Source organism: Saimiri boliviensis, chromosome 6, assembly GCF_048565385.1.
Source record: "Saimiri boliviensis isolate mSaiBol1 chromosome 6, mSaiBol1.pri, whole genome shotgun sequence".
Taxonomy (NCBI): domain Eukaryota; kingdom Metazoa; phylum Chordata; class Mammalia; order Primates; family Cebidae; genus Saimiri; species Saimiri boliviensis.
This window is the reverse complement of record NC_133454.1, coordinates 126,293,061-126,309,527: the sequence shown is the minus strand read 5'-3', so window position 1 is coordinate 126,309,527 and position 16,467 is coordinate 126,293,061. Positions and strand designations below refer to the sequence as shown.

Genomic DNA, 16,467 nt, shown 5'->3' with positions numbered 1-16,467 from the left:
CACACACAAAATTAGCCAGGTGTGGTGGCGTGCACCTGTAGTCCTAGCCACTCAGGAGGCTGATGTGGGAGGGTCACATGAGCTTAGGAGCTAAGATCAAGCCACTATACTCCAGCATGGGGGACAAGACTCTGCCTCTATATAAATAAAACATCAATGAACTGTGTGGTAACTACAGGTGGCCTAATTCAGAATGTGTAATTGGAATCCTGAAGGGAGGGACTTCAAGACTTGTTTTTTAATCTTTTCTTTTTTTTTTTTTTTTTGGCTGGGCCTGGTGGCTCACACTGGTAATCCCAGCACTTTGGGAGGCTGAGGCAGGCAGATGACCTGAGGTCAAGAGTTTAAGACCAGCCTGGCCAACATGGGGAAACCCTTTCTTTACTAAAAATACAAAAATGAGCCAGGTGTGGTGATGTATGCCTGTAATCCCAGCTACTTGGGAGGCTGAAGCAGGAGAATCGCTCCAACCTGGGAGGCGGAGGTTCCAGCGAGCTGTGATCGTGCCACTGCACTCCAGCCTGGGCAACAGAGCAAGACTTTGCCTCAAGAGATTTTTTTTTTCTGGTGAGGTACTTGTTAAAGGAAAATTAAAACTCAAGGCTCTAAATCACTATGCCAAAAGGAAATAATTTAGCTGAAAGCTGAGTCATGCAAGAAGCTGCCCCTTCTTTTGTTCCTAAGCAGATAGCTACAGATAAAGAGTTAAATATCTCCATAGGTAGCTACTCTTATGTTCACCTTCTCTCATGTAAAGTGCCAATTTACTGAGCACAAGACAAATACATAATTGACTATTCCCCTACTTGCTCCTTTTCTCTTGTAACATACATACTCGATAATGTTACTATCCCCTTCCTCTTTCCCCTCCAGCCTGCCCTCAAAATCATTTTTAGAGAAAGGCATAGACCTGTCTCCCAGGCCATCCTTAACCTTGGCAAAATAAACTTCTAAACTGATTGAGACCTGTCTTAGATACTTTTTGGTTTATATACTCAAGAAGGAGATTTTGTTTTTTTAAAAGTACAAAAGTATTTTGTATCTACTCACATAGTCACCACTTCCAGTGCTCTTCTTTTTTTGGGTCGATCCAGAATTCTGTCTGGCATCATTTTTCTTCTACCTAAAATATTTCCTTTAACATTTCTTATAATACAAGTCTTCTGGTAATAAATTCTTTCACCTTTTCTATGTCTGAAAAATTCTTCATTTTGCCTTCATTTTTTTTTCTCAGTACCTTATAAAGATGTTACCCCACTTTCTTCTAGCTAACACTGTTTCCAGTGAGAAATCTGCCACATTTTGTTCCTCTATACATAATGTGTCTTTTTCGTCTCCAGCTGCTTTTTAAAAAATTAATTAATTTATTTATTTTTTAAAGATGGGGTTTCACCATGTTGGTTAGGCTGGTCTTGAACTCCCGACCTCAGGTGATCCGTCCACCTTGGCCTCCAAAGTGCTTGGATTACAGGCATGAGCCACCACACCCAGACTCCAGCTGCTGTAAAAAATTTATTAACAGCTTTAAATACTTTATGATGTGACTTGGTGTAATTTTCTTTGTATTTCTTATACTCAGGGTTCATTGATCATGAATCTGCAGGTTTATAGTTTTCATTAAATTTGGAGATTCGAGGGTGAGACTGTGTCTACAAAAAAATAAAAATTAAAAAAAAAATTAGCCAGGCATGATAGTGTATGCCTGTAATCCCAGCTACTCAGGAGAGGCTGAGGGAGAAGGATTGCTTAAGCCCATAAGTTTGAGGTTGCTGTGAGCTATAATCACACCACTGCACTTTAGCCTGGGCAACAGAGCAAGACCCCTTTAAAAAATTGTTTTTCTGAATTTACACTCACATATCTTCTGATGCTAAAAATTTTGATTCCTAACAATGTTAACATAATTATCGTAAACATGCATATAATAATTCCAATGTAAAATACCAATATTATTACTAATAATCAAGCCACTGAATAAATTTTAAGAGGTCTTTGGACTTTATTTCATCCTTAGAGTATATCCTGCTAAGAATGTATAGTCAAAACACCATGTTTTAAAATCTTTTGAATTCTTCTTGTTACATGGATTATAATTTTAACATAATATACAGGTAAGTTTATTACCTTTTATGTTGAGGAATATTTGTATTGGATATAAAATTCTAGGTTGGTAATTATTTTATTTCAGGACATTATTAGTTTAACATCTTCTGTTGGTATGGGGAGTCAGCTGTTAAACTGTTTATCTTTTAAAGATGATTTGTCCTCCTAACTGATTTTAAGATTTTTCTCTGTTTTTCATCTTCTATAGTTGTGGAAGTCTTTTTTTATTTATACTGCTTGATTATTCTGTTCTTAAATCTGTCTCAGTTGTTTCAGCCATTAACTCTTCAAATATTGTTTCTACCCCATTTTCTCTTTTCTCTTCTCTTTTGGGACATCAATTAAATATACATTAGACAGTTTCACTCTTTCCTCTGTTAACCTCTCTCTGTATTTTCCCTAACTTGTCTCTCTTTGCTTTATTTTTGCTAAGTTATTGCTTTTTTCTTTTTGAGACAGAGTCTCGCTGTCATCAGGCTGGATGGAGTGCAGTGGCACAATCTCGGCTCACTGCAACCTCTCTTCTGCCTCAACCCGAGTAGCTGGGACCACAGATGCGCCTCCTGGGTTCAAGCAATTCTCCTGCTTCAGCCTCCCAAGTAGCTGGGACTACAGGCATGTGCCACCACACCCAGCTAATTTTTAGCAGAGACAGGGTTTTGCCACATTAGCCAGGCTAGTCTCAAACTCCTGGCCTCAAGTGATCCGCCAGCTTCGGCCTCCCAAAGTGCTGGGATTACAGGCATGAGCCACTGCGCCTGGCCTGTTCTCATTGTTTATACTCTTCTCTAACTTCATTTACTTCTACAGCTTCAATCATGTCACAATAACTATTAATATTTATTGACTACTTTATGCTAGGAGCTTCACATGGATTATTATACTTAATTTTAATACAAGCAAACTCCAAAAGAACAGAAAAGCAACTTTTGCAGGGAAAAATAAATCTGGTAAGTGTCATCCTTATTTTAAAACAGAGGAATTAAAGGCTTAGGCTGGTTAAGTAAGTTGCCTATAGTCACACAGCTAATCAGTAATGAATCCAACATTTACACTCCTGTGCCATGCTCTAAACACAGAACTATACGACTCTTACCTATGGAGGAAACTAAGACTCTAAAATTCTGTATCTCTAAATCTGACCATTTCCAAGTCCTAGACCAAATTTCTGTATAGCTGCTTACTATGTTCAAAGGATATCTTGAGGCGCCATAAACAACATGTTTAATGTCAAACTCATCTTCTTTATCCCCCAAATCTGCTATTAATGTTTTGTATCTTGCTGACAGTATCGTTATTCTGTCAGTTATCCATGGAAATCTTTTTTAATAGCTCTATTGAGATGTAATTCACATCGCATACAATTCACTCATTTTAAATGTATAATAAAATGGGTTTTAGTATATTCAAAGGGTTGTGCAATCACCACCACCATCAATTTTAGAACATTTTCATTACTCTGAAAAGAAGCCCCTCTAGGCAGAGCACAATGTCTCATGCTTATAATCCCAGCACTTTGGGAGGCTGAGGCTGGTGAATCACATGAGTCCAGGAGTTTGAGACCAGCCTGGGCAATACAGTGAAACTCTGTCTCTACCAAAAATACAAAAATTAGCTGGGCATGGTGGCATGCGCTTGTGGTCTCTCAGGAAGCTGAGCTGGAAGGATGGTTTGAGTCCAGGAAGCAGAGGTGGCAGTGAGCCAAGATCATGTCACTGTACTCCCCTGGGCAACAGACCCAGCCTCTGTCCAAAAAAAAAAAAAAAAAAAAAAAAAGCCCCTGCACTTACATTCTGTCCTCTATATTTGCCTATTCTAAACCTAGATATCTGACATCAGCCTTAGATGTTCCCTGCCCCTAATCTCTCCCTACCTTGATAATGAACTGGTTACATTACTTCAGGTGATAAGTCTGGCCTTTCCATGTCGACCACACTTTAGATTCAAGCACTCATTATTTTTTTCTTTTCTTTCTTTTCTCTTTTTTCTTTTTGAGACAGAGTCTTGCTCTGTTACCCAAGCTGGAATGCAGTGTCATGTTCTTGGCTCACTGCAGTCTCTACCTCCTGAGTTCAAGTGATTCTCCTGCCTCAGCCTCCCAAGTAGATGTGACTGTAGGTGCCCACCACTACACCAAGCTAATTTTTGTATTTTTAGTAGAGACAGTGTTTCACCATATTGGCCAGGCTAGTCTCGAACTCCTGACCTCAAGTGATCCTCCCACCTTGGCCTCCCAAAGTGCTGGGATTACAGGTGTGAGCCACTGCACCCAGCCATCAGGCACTCACTATTTTTTAACCCAGTTCACTTACTTACTTATTTACTTAGTATTACTAACTTCTGTCTCCCATCCATACTATATAATGCTGCTAAAGACTCCTCCCAAAACATTCAATGATTTCTTACTATACAGAGAATAAAGTTCACAATCCGTAGTATGGCACTCAAGATCTACCATATTCAACTCCAGACTACTTTTCCAGCCTTATATCTCCCTCATGTACCATTCATTTCATGCTTCAGTCATACTGAATTATAAGAAAAATGTATGACATACGTCACATTTTATAGTTTTCAGTTCCCTGGCAAAATGTTCAAGCTTGGCTTTCACATTAGATTATATGTTTTTATACAAATCATACATATTTGTAGATGCAGAATATACATACTAAAGTTTTCTAAAATTGGGATATAAAAACCCATTTCAAAGATAATTGGGTGGAATTTTTCATCAAAAGGATATGGAAACTGAAGAAATGCTGTTACGCTGACTGGAAAAAACCTTTGGGCTGGGGCACAATGCAACTGCCGGAGTCAGTATCAGTTCTCCCAACAAGTGCATGCCAGCCATGTCATCAGGGATGAAAAGCATTACTGGATGTCCTAGCACAGGGTGAATTCTGCTGCAGTATGATTCAGTTGTATCAAATTTTGGTCTACTGTCAGGAAACAGACAAGTCAGATTTAACATTTTTCCCTCTTAAATTATTTAAAAGAACATTCAAATTTTTTATAACTTCTAACATATGTATAACCATATAACCTGCCATATCAGTTTTGATGGAATAAATAACTTGTGTCTCACTCAGGAAACCACAGCAATGGAAGTAATAGAAAAACTGGCATTTCAGGGATGGTATCATGGCTCCTGCTTTTGCTGCCACTAATGGATGCTTCTTAGTTTCTCTTAAAAAAAAAAAAAAATTTAGACCAGGCATGGTGGCTCACACCTGTAATCCCAGCACTTTGGGAGGCTGAGGTGGGCTATCACTTGAGGTCAGGAATTGGAGACCAATCTGGCCAACATGATGAAACTCCATCTCTACTAAAGATAACAATAGCTGAGGGTAATGGTGCACTCCTGTAGTCCCAGCTACTCAGAAGGGTGAGGCAGGAGAATCGCTTAAACCTGGGAAGCAGAGGTTTCAGTGAGCTGATATTGTGCCACTGCACTCCAGCCTGGATGACACAGCAAGACTTTCTCAAAAAATAATATGTATTATTTTATTTTATTTTATTTTATTAGATAAGGGGTTCTCACTATGTGTACTAAGCTGGACTTGGACTTCTGGCAATTTTTCTGCCTTGGCCTCCCAAAGTGCTGGGACTGCAGGTGTGAGACATCATGGCCAGCCTGTTTCTTATTTTCAAGTATATTTTCTCCACTAAAATTAATCTTTGGTTCTGAGCAAGTTTCCCAATTCATTTAAAGGACAGCATTGTGTGAGAGGGGCCATGAATCACAAATGGCCTAAAGCTGGCCCCATGATACTTTGAAGTCTGCACTCACACATGCTACACCTTCCCCTGAAGAGGTCTAAGGTTGCTGTTTGATAAGAACGATGAGAAAAAATCAGGTCATCTTTCTCTCCTAGAAAGAATCTAGTAAAATTTTGTGTCTGTCCACTTTCCAATAGCTCTTTTCTAAACAGAGAGAAAATAGTCAACCTGAAAGCTGATTAAGAATGAATGAATTAACTAAGAGGAAATATTAATGAACCTTTTCCTTTCTCTATAATCAGGTCATCCAAGGAAACACATCTACAAACATTGGCTCAAAGGCTTAAACTTGTATCGGTAAAATTATGATGATGAGCTGTCTACCTGTAAGGACTGTATAATATTAGAGGATCACTAAAGAAAGATATGGGCCGGACGCGGTGGCTCAAGCCTGTAATCCCAGCACTTTGGGAGGCCGAGGCGGGTGGATCACGAGGTCAAGAGATTGAGACCAACCTGGTCAACATGGTGAAACCCCGTCTCTACTAAAAATACAAAAAATTAGCTGGGCATGGTGGTGCGTGCCTATAATCCCAGCTACTCAGGAGGCTGAGGCAGGAGAATTGCCTGAACCCAGGAGGCGGAGGTTGCGGTGAGCCGAGATCGTGCCATTGCACTCCAGCCTGGGTAACAAGAGCGAAACTCCGTCTCAAAAAAAAAAAAAAAAAAAAAAAAAGAAAGAAAGAAAGATATGGAGTAGGGAAATTATTACCTGTATATTAAATGACAAAAATATTCTCAACTGAGGTATAATTTTGGGTGAGAATAAGAAAACAGAATAAAAACCAAAGGCAGTCTCTTTAACCCTTGAGAGCCTATGAGTAATAGTGTTACCTCTGGGCATATAAATAGAGGCAGAAACTAATGAATAAAGACTAAATGAGGGCTGGACACAGTGGCTCATGCCTGTAATCTCAGCACTTTGGGAGGCCAAGGCAGGAGGATTGCTTGAGTCCAGAGTTTGAGACCAGCCTAGGCAACACCCTCATCTCTATTTAAAAAAAAAAAAAAAAAAAAAAAATTTTTTTTTTTTTTTTTTTGAGACGGAGTCTTGCTCTGTCACCCAGGCTGGAGTGCAATGGCACAATCTCGGTTCACTGCAACCTCTGCCTCCAAGGTTCAAGCGATTCTCCTGCCTCAGCCTCTCGAGTAGCTGGGGTTAAAGGCACCGCCACCATGACCAGCTAATTTTTTATTTTTAGTAGAGGCGGGGTTTCACCATGTTGGCCAGGCTGGTCTTGAACTGCTGATCTCAGGTGATCCATCTGCCCTGGCCTCTCAAAGTGCTGGGATTACAGGCGTGCGCCACCACACCCAGCCATAATTTTTTTTTTTTAATTAGCACAGTATGGTAGCATATTCCTGTGGTCCTAGCTATTAGCTACTTGGGAGGATGAGGTGGGAAAATTACTTGAGCCCAGGAGTTCGAGGCTGCAGTGCGCTATGATGGCATCTGGATTGAACAGAGTGAGACCCTGTCTCAAAAAAAAAAAAAGAATAAATTAATTGGACTTAAGCATATGTTAGGTCTTTTCTTGATAGAATTCAGCTTCACTTTGGATTCTGTGATAGTTAAATGGCACAGGAAGGCAAGACAGAAGGGTTCTGTGTGTTCCATATTGTTTATCACCTCCTCCATGGATTTTTTACATTTATTATTATGATTTTTTGAGATGGAGTCTCACTCTGTTGCTGGAATGCAGTGGTGTGATCTACGCTCACTACAACCTCTGCCTCTTGGGTTCAAGTGATTGTCATGCCATGGCCTCCCAAGTAGCTGGGATTACAGGCATGTGCTACCACGCCCAGCTAATTTTTGTATTTTTAGCAGAGACAGGGTTTGCCATATTGGCCAGGCTGGTCTCAAACTCTTAACTTCAAGTGATCCATCTGCCTCAGCCTCCCAAAGTACTGGGATTACAGGTGTGAGCCACTGCACCCAGCCTGATTTATTTTCTTGGAGTCTGAAGAAGATAGAGATGGGCAGAGAGGTGATTTCCAAACCTATGCAAAATGCTGATACACACAAAAAAAATGTACAATGAATTCCTTGGTATTTATACTCTCTAACCAATAATTCAAGTAAAGTTTTTTGTTTTTTGTTTTTTGTTTTGAGACGGAGTTTCGCTCTTGTTACCCAGGCTGGAGTGCAATGGCGCGATCTCGGCTCACTGCAACCTCTGCCTCCTGGGTTCAGGCAATTCTCCTGCCTCAGCCTCCTGAGTAGCTGGGATTACAGGCACGTGCCACCATGCCCAGCTAATTTCTTGTATTTTTAGTAGAGACGGGGTTTCACTATGTTGACCGGGATGGTCTCAATCTCTTGACCTCTTGATCCACCCTCCTCGGCCTCCCAAAGTGCTGGGATTACAGGCTTGAGCCACCACGCCCGGCACAAGTAAAGTTTTAAATTCACAGTCTTCTCTTCTCATGCCTCAATGAGATTGGAACTAGCAGGGTTTGTTTCATTTCATTTACAGAAGAAAATAAGGCCTGAAGAGAAGGTAGCACATGTCTTCAGGTCAATTAGAATACTTTCAAGTACACAAATAAAGTAAAATAGCAGTTTTCAGGCCAGGCGTGGTGGCTCAAGCCTGTAATCCTAGCACTTTGGGAGGCTGAGGTGGGTGGATCACCTGAGGTCAGGAGTTCAAGACCAGCCTGGCTATCATGGTGAAACCCCATCTTTAAAAAGAAAAAAAGTTAGCAGTTTTCAACATAAAGTTTGCTTCTGCTTTTCTTTTCTTTTTTTTTTTCTTTTTAAGACAGAGACCCACTCTGTCACCCAGGCTGGAATGCAGTGGCAAGATCTCAGCTCACTGCAACCTCACACTCCCTGGTTCAAACGATTCTCCTGCCTCAGCCTCCTGAGTAGCTGGGAGTACAGTCGACTGCCACAATGCCTGGCTAATTTTTTGTATTTTTAGTAGAGATGGGGTTTCTCCATGTTGGCCAGGCTGGTCTCGAACTCTTGACCTCAGGTGATCCACCCGCCTCAGCCTCCCAAAGTGCTGGGATTACAAGCGTAAGCCACTGCACCCAGCTGTACTTCTGCTTTTCTTATAGAGAAGTTGACACCTGGCACTTATAAACGACAAGTGAGACAATTTCCAATTTCTACCCACATTCATTCTCATGAGAGGAGAGTAAAACATGCAGAGGGACAACAATGCTTTACGCCTTCACCTCGCATAATGCTGAGAGTCTACCACAAGAGCAATTCCATTCCAAAGGTTCAAAGTGGGTTCATTCTCTACCCTGCAAAGCAAAGCAAAGCAAAGCAAAGCCATCTCTCAAAGATTCTAAAATCAGTCTCTGTTTTGACACAAATTTTGGCCCATGACTACTAACACCCCAGAGAGTACTAGAATTCAGTAACTTCATTAACCAAGGGGAAAATGGCAATCTCTAAGTTTACCCCCTCTAGTGACAGGGATGAATCTACTAGAATAAGAAAATGTGGAGGTATCAGAAAATTAGTTTCAAGGTGACTTTAGGTCAAGACATCAAACTAGGAAACTTTTAGAAATAGGACAATAATATCTGAGAAAAATTGCAGAGCCATAGCATCACCTTAAGCCATAGACTTAAGAACTTACCCAAAGAACTCTGTGGAGAGGATTCCATTTACCTTTACACTGAAATTAAATCTGATCTGCAAAACAATAAATTAGGTGTGAGATTTAACATGAGCCAAGATACAGATTAAATAAAAACTTCCATCCCTAATCCCTAAAGGAAAATAATGTTTTAAAACTTTTACATTAATATTATTTTTAATTTATAAACTCTATACACATTATAGGGTACAATGTGGTGTTTTGATATATGTATACAATATGGAATGATTAAATCAAGTAGATAAGCATATCTATCACATAATTTACTAGCTTTTTTTTTGTGGTGAGACATTTGAAATTTACTCTCGCTATTTTGAAATATATAATACATTATTATTGACTATAGTCACCACCCTGTGCAGTAGATTCTAAAAACTTATTCCTCCTAATGGAAATTTGGTACCCTTTAACTAATAACTGCCTATTTCCTTCCTTAACCCACTGCCAGCCTCTGGTAACCACCATTCTATTCTCTACTTCTATGAATTTGACTTTTTCAGATTCTACATAAAAGTGAAATAATACAGTATTTGTCTTTCTGTTGATAAGAAAATGTGGCATATATACACAATGGAATACTAGTTAGCCTTTTTTTTTTTTTTTTTTTTTTTTTGAGACGGAGTTTCGCTCTTGTTACCCAGGCTGGAGTGCAATGGTGCGATCTCGGCTCACCGCAACCTCCGCCTCCTGGGTTCAGGCAATTCTCCTGCCTCAGCCTCCTGAGTAGCTGAGATTACAGGCACACGCCACCATGCCCAGCTAATTTTTTGTATTTTTAGTAGAGACGGGGTTTCACCATGTTGACCAGGATGGTCTCGATCTCTCGACCTCGTGATCCACCCGCCTCGGCCTCCCAAAGTGCTGGGATTACAGGCTTGAGCCACCGCGCCCGGCCTTTTTTTTTAATTTTTTGAGACAGGGTCTTGCTCTGTTGCCCAGGCTGGAGTGCAGTGGTGTGATCTTGTCATCCTAGTCTCAAGTGATCCTCCCACCTCAGCCTTCTGAGTAGCTGGGACCACAGGCACATGCCACCATACCTGGTTAATTTTTGCATTTTTTTAATATAGACAGGATTTCACCATATTGCTCAGCCTGGTCTTGAACTCCCAGACTCAAGTGATCCTCCTGCCTCAGCCTCCCAAAGTGCTAGGATTATAGGAATGAGCTACCACACCCAGCCTAGTCAGCCTTTAAAAATGAGGAAATCCTGTGATTTGCGACATGGATGAAACTGGAGGAAGAAGATTTATTTTTTATTTTTATTTTTTTTTTGAGACAGAGTTTTACTCTGTTGCCCAGACTGGAGGGCAGAGGACAATGGCGCAATCTCAGCTCACTGCAACCTCCGCCTCCCGGGTTCAAGCAGTTCTCCTGCCTCAGCTTCCCGAGTAGCTGGGATTATAGGCATGCACCACCATGCCCAGCTCATTTTTGTATTTTTAGTAGAGACCAGCTTTCACCTTTGGCCAGGCTGGTCTTGAACTCCTGATCTCAAGTGATCCACCTGCCTTGGCCTCCCAAAGTGCTGGGATTACAGGCACAAGCCACCATGCCCAGCCAGGAAAAAGACATTCTTTATCACTTGTTTTTTCCCTAAACATACTTAATGCTTGCCTGTGTCCAAATTCTAAATCTTAAAATATACTGAGCACTATACTACAGCTCCAGGTAGTCAGAAATTATCAGGAATCCCTACCCCTTTGCCATTCTCCCAACCTATCCCTTATCCCTTAACCTCTCTTTTTTTCTTTTTTTTTTTTCTTTTTTTTTTTTTGAGATAGAGTTTCACTTTGTCACCCAGGCTGGAGTGCAATGGTGCAAATACAATTCACTGAAGCCCCTTCATCTCTTTTTTAAAGGAACTATCCATTTTTATTTCTATTATTTTCATAAAATATTCCATGCTTTTTTGTTTTTTCTTCCTCTTCCCCATCCAATTTACCTCACTGTTCTAATTATTCTCTCCCTTTACCTGTGTTTTTCTTCTGTGTAACATAAGGTAAGAAGTGACTCTAGAACCAGAAGGCTTGAGTTCAAATCCTGATTCTCCAAGTTATTTACTCGCTGTACCATAGTTTCTCAACTACAAGATGGAAATGATGATGATAAAACTTACTTCACAAGGGGTGTTCTAAGAATTAAGTGAGTGAGTGAACAAAGAGCACTTAGAATAGTGACTGAAACAATAGGCAAAAAGTAGGAAGATAGCAGAAGGGGGATGTCACAGATATGATTAACTGTGTTTGTCTTTATAAACCTATCTACAGATAATACAAAAATTTAGCTGTCTAACATTCAAAATATTCTATCAAAATTTCTTGGCCAGGCGTGGTAGCTCATAACTGTAATACCAACACTTTGGGAGTCTGAGACAGGTTAATCACTTGAGGCAAGGAGTTCAAGACCAGCTTGGCCAACATGGCGAAACCCCATCTCTACTAAAAATACAAAAACTAGCCAGGCATGGTGGCATGTGCCTATAATCCCAGCAACTCAGGAGGCTGAGGCAGGAGAATCGCTTGAATCTGGAAGGTGGAGGCTGCAGTGAGTCAAGATCAAGCCACCACACTCCAGCCTGAGCAACAGAGCAAGACTCTGCCTCAGAAAAACAAAAAAATTCCTTATCTGTTTTTACAGTCACTTTAGAAAAGGAGATAAACAGCAAGGTTTATTAACCAGGTTTAACGAAAAACAAAGCACAGAGGAGGGAAGAGGTATCTAAAGTGATACAACAAAGCAGTTAAAAAAGTGAAAATAACCCAAAATAAAGCTCTCTCTATCCAGAGGCTTCTCAGCTATAACATATAACCAACATTAAGATTGCTTTGGCCAGGTGTGTTGGCTCACATCTGCAATCCCAGCACTTTGGGAGGCTGAGGTGGGTGGATCACCTGAGGTTAGGAGTTTGAGACCAGCCTGGCCAACATAGTGAAACCCTATCTCTACTAAAAATACAAAAATTAGCCAGGCACAGTGGTGCACACCTGTAATCCCAACTACTAGGAAGACTGAGGCAGAAGAATCGTTTGAACCTGGGTAGCAGAGGTTGCAGTGAACCAAGATGGCACCACTGCACTCCAGCCTAGGCAACAGAGTGAGACTCTGTCTCAAAAAAAAAAAAAAAAAAAAGATTGCCTTGGGCTGGGTGTGGTAGCTCACACCTGTAATTCCAACACTTTGGGAAGCCAAAGCAGGAGAACTGTTTGAGTCCAAGAGTTAGAGACTAGCCTGGGCAATATAGTGAGACCTTGTGTCTCTCTAAAAAAAAAAAAAAAAAAAAAAAAAAAAAAAAAAAGATTGTCTTAAGCACATAAAACCAAATCAATTCAAAATTGAAAGTTGTCTTAGCCAGGCGAGGTGGCTCATGCCTGTAATCTCAGCACTTTGGGAGGCTGAAGTGGGTGGATCACCAGGACCAGCCTGACCAACACGGTGAAACCCCGTCTCTACTAAAAATACAAAAATTAGCTGGATGTGGTGGCACTTGCCTGTAGTCCCAGCTACTCAGGAGGCTGAGGCAGGAGAAGCACTTGAACCTGAAAGGTGGAGGCTGTAGTAAGCAGAAATCATGCCACTGCACTCCAGCCTGAGCAACAGAGAGAGGCTCCATCTCAAAAAAAAGTTATCTTTTTTTTTTTTTCCCTGTGACAGGGTCCCATTCTGTCATCTAGGCTGGAGGGCAGTGGCACAGTCATGGCTCACTGCAGCCTCGACCTCCTGGGCTAAGCAATCCTCTCACCACACCCTCCTAAGGAGCTGGGATTACAGGAGCTCACCACTACACCCAGCTAGTTAAAAAAAATTTTTTTTTTTGTAGAGACAGGATCTCACTATGTTGCCTTCGCTGGTCTTAAACTCCTGGACTCAAGCGATCCTCCTGCCTCAGCCTCCCAAAATGTTGGAATTACAGGCATGAGCCACCATGCCCTTAAATATTAAATATTTTAATCATCTTCACTGAAAGGAAATGAACCAATATATTTGCCTATGTTCTACAGAGTAAAGGTCTCTGGAAAACATATGACTTAAACAAGAGAATCATTATTGTACAAAAGAACAGCTTACCTTAGGGTGCACCATGATGATTTTACGTAAAATATGCTTTATAACCAGACAATCTGTCATCAAAGTTCTGGGCTTTTCATCCACCTGTAATAACACAAGAAAAGCATCGACCAGACATACACAATCTCAAGAGCACAAATGAATTAAATCATGGCATTTCCTCTTCTAAAAGTAACTATACCTCAGAAAGCTTTTTGGACATCCAAGGGGAGAGGGGAGACATCTCTGGGAATGAGAATGGTATGCAAAAGAAAACCTAAATAGCCATCACTTCTTGGGCTAGACTAGAGTATCTATTACATGGAACCTCAGGAGACACAAGAACAAAGATCAGAGTAAAACTCATAATGTCAAAACCACCTTTGGGGACAAATTTAAAAGTAATTCAGATTGGAGTTGATAAGAATAACTACCATCCTAAAGGCTTTGGAACAATCGGTATTAAGAATCTGAGTGATGCTTTTTAAAAAATAAATTTCAAAAAAGTATCTGAGTGGAGATGAAGGAGCAAACACTAAAAGAAATCTATCTTTGACATCAATCCATTAATCCAAACATTTATTTATAAGGAAAAGCTGTAGAGCAAAAAGCCAAAAGTAAGAAGACCTGTGTTCTAATACTGGTTCTGTGTTAAAAAAAAAAAAAAAAAAAAAAAAAATTAACTAATCACGAACAAAAAACATCACTTCTCTGTATCTCATTTCCTAGTTTCCAATACAGGAATAAAACCTACCCGCCGGGCACGGTGGCTCAAGCCTGTAATCCCAGCACTTTGGGAGGCCGAGGCGGGTGGATCATGAGGTCAAGAGATCGAGACCATCCTGGTCAACATGGTGAAACCCCGTCTCTACTAAGAATACAAAAAAAATAGTTGGGCGTGGTGGCGCATGCCTGTAATCCCAGCTACTCAGGAGGCTGAGGCAGGAGAATTGCCTGAACCCAGGAGGCGGAGGTTGCGGTGAGCCGAGATCGCGCCATTGCACTCCAGCCTGGGTAACAAGAGCGAAACTCCGTCTCAAAAAAAAAAAAAAAACCCTACCCTCTCAGCCAGGCACAGTGGCTCACCCCTGTAATCCCAGCACTTTGGGAGGCTGAGGTGGGCAGATCATGAGGTCAGGAGTTCAAGACCAGCCTGACCAACATGGTGAAACCCGTGTCTACTAAAAATACAAAACAAAACAAAAAAATTAGCCAGGTGTGGTGGTGCACACCTTGTAATCCCAGCTATTCAGGAAGCTGAGGTAAAAGAAGTCCTTGAACCCAGGAGGCAGAGGTTGCAGTGAGCCAAGATCATGCCACTACAATCCAGCCTGGGTGATAGAACAAGATTCCGTCTTAAAATTAAAAAATTATAAAAACCTGTCCCCTTTGACCTGGCAGAACTGTTTTAAGGATCCATATATTTGAAAGTGTAGGCTGGGTGTGGTGGCTCACGCCCATAATCCATGAACTTTGAGAGGCCCAGGTGGGCGAATCACCTGAGGTCAGGGGTTCAAGCCAATATGGTGAAACCTCATCTCTACGAAAAATACAAAAATTTTCCGGGCATGTGGCATGTGCTTGTAATCCCAGCTACTCAGGAGGCTAAGGCAAGAAAACTGCTTGAACCTGGGAGGTGGAGGTTGCAATGAGTCAAGATGGCACCACTGCACTCCAGCCTAGGTGACAGAGCTAGACTCTGTCTCAAAAAAAAAGGAAAAGAAAATGTACGTTATACATGGTAACAATAATAGATACTACTCATTGAATACCTACTATGTGATAAGTACTGTGTAGGTGCTATATATATACTACCTCACAATAATCCTGTAAGATAGGTATTGTAATCTTTTTTCTTTTTCTTTTTTCTTTTTTCTTTTTTTTTTTTTTTTTTGAGATGTAGTTTTGCTTGTTGCCCAGGCTGGAGTGCAGTGGCATGATTTCAGCTCACTGCAACCTCCACCTTCCGTGTTCAAGCGATTCTCCTACCTCAGCCTCCCGAGTAGCTGGTATTACAGGTGCGTGCCACCAGGCCTGGCTGTTTTTGTATTTTTAGTAGAGATGGGGTTTTGCAATGTTGGCCAGGCTGATCTCAAACTCATGACCTCAGGTGATCTGCCCACCTTGGCCTCCCAAATTGCTGGGATTACAGATGTAAGCCACTGCACCTGGCCCCTTCTTAGTAGACTTTTTAAAAAGGGCTCAGAGAAGTTAAGCAACATGCTTGAGGTCACTTAGCTGTTCAGTTGTACAGCCAGAACTTGACATAAGTCTTTCTTTTTTTGTTGTGTGAGTGATCTTAAGTCTTTCTAATACCAGTTGCCCATGCTCTTTCCAATACACTACTAACACTTCCCTACAAATATAAGATTTACCACTAGGTGAAGACTACTCCAAGAATGGTGCCAAAGTTATCTTGTTTATATTACCTAATTTAAGCTTCACAAAAACTCTATTAGGTACCCAAATTTTATAAATAAAAGATTGTGCAGGATCTGGATTTTTAAAAACGAAGGAAAATTAAAATATATATTTTACAACAGAGTCTCAAAAAGGTTAAACAGCTTGTCCAAGGTTAGCCAGATTGATCTGACTCTAAATCTTTAGCATTAACCACTTACCTATACTGACTCACTATTATTTTAGTATTTCTAAAACCAAAGTTAGAAACAGCCTCCTAGAAAATATAGAAGTCCAAAAAAAAATGAAAGAAGAAATACAATCAGAAATCAATTGTTTGAGAGAATACAGAGCCATGTACTAGGTATATGTTAAAAAGAAAAAGTCCCAAACATAAAAATTTGATAACACCAAAAGAAGAAACACACATATATATGAGGATAAAATATTACAATATTTTACCTTATTACTATGCTTTTTTTAAATTTATAGAAACAGGGTCTTGCTTTGTCACTCAGGC

At 40.6% G+C, this 16,467-nt stretch overlaps 1 protein-coding gene across 1 annotated transcript in view; it reads right to left on the bottom strand.

Annotated features, from left to right (window-relative positions):
• TOP6BL (TOP6B like initiator of meiotic double strand breaks) overlaps window positions 1-16,467 on the bottom strand; it is a 106,745-nt gene that overhangs the window by 31,539 nt on the left and 58,739 nt on the right. Inside the window, exons 5-8 of the mRNA XM_010351979.2 lie at window positions 13,569-13,652; window positions 9,483-9,538; window positions 9,070-9,141; window positions 4,847-5,042 (exon numbers count right to left, since the gene is read on the bottom strand). Coding sequence (XP_010350281.1) covers window positions 4,847-5,042; window positions 9,070-9,141; window positions 9,483-9,538; window positions 13,569-13,652 — 408 coding nt within the window. The remainder of the gene's footprint in view (window positions 1-4,846; window positions 5,043-9,069; window positions 9,142-9,482; window positions 9,539-13,568; window positions 13,653-16,467) is intronic.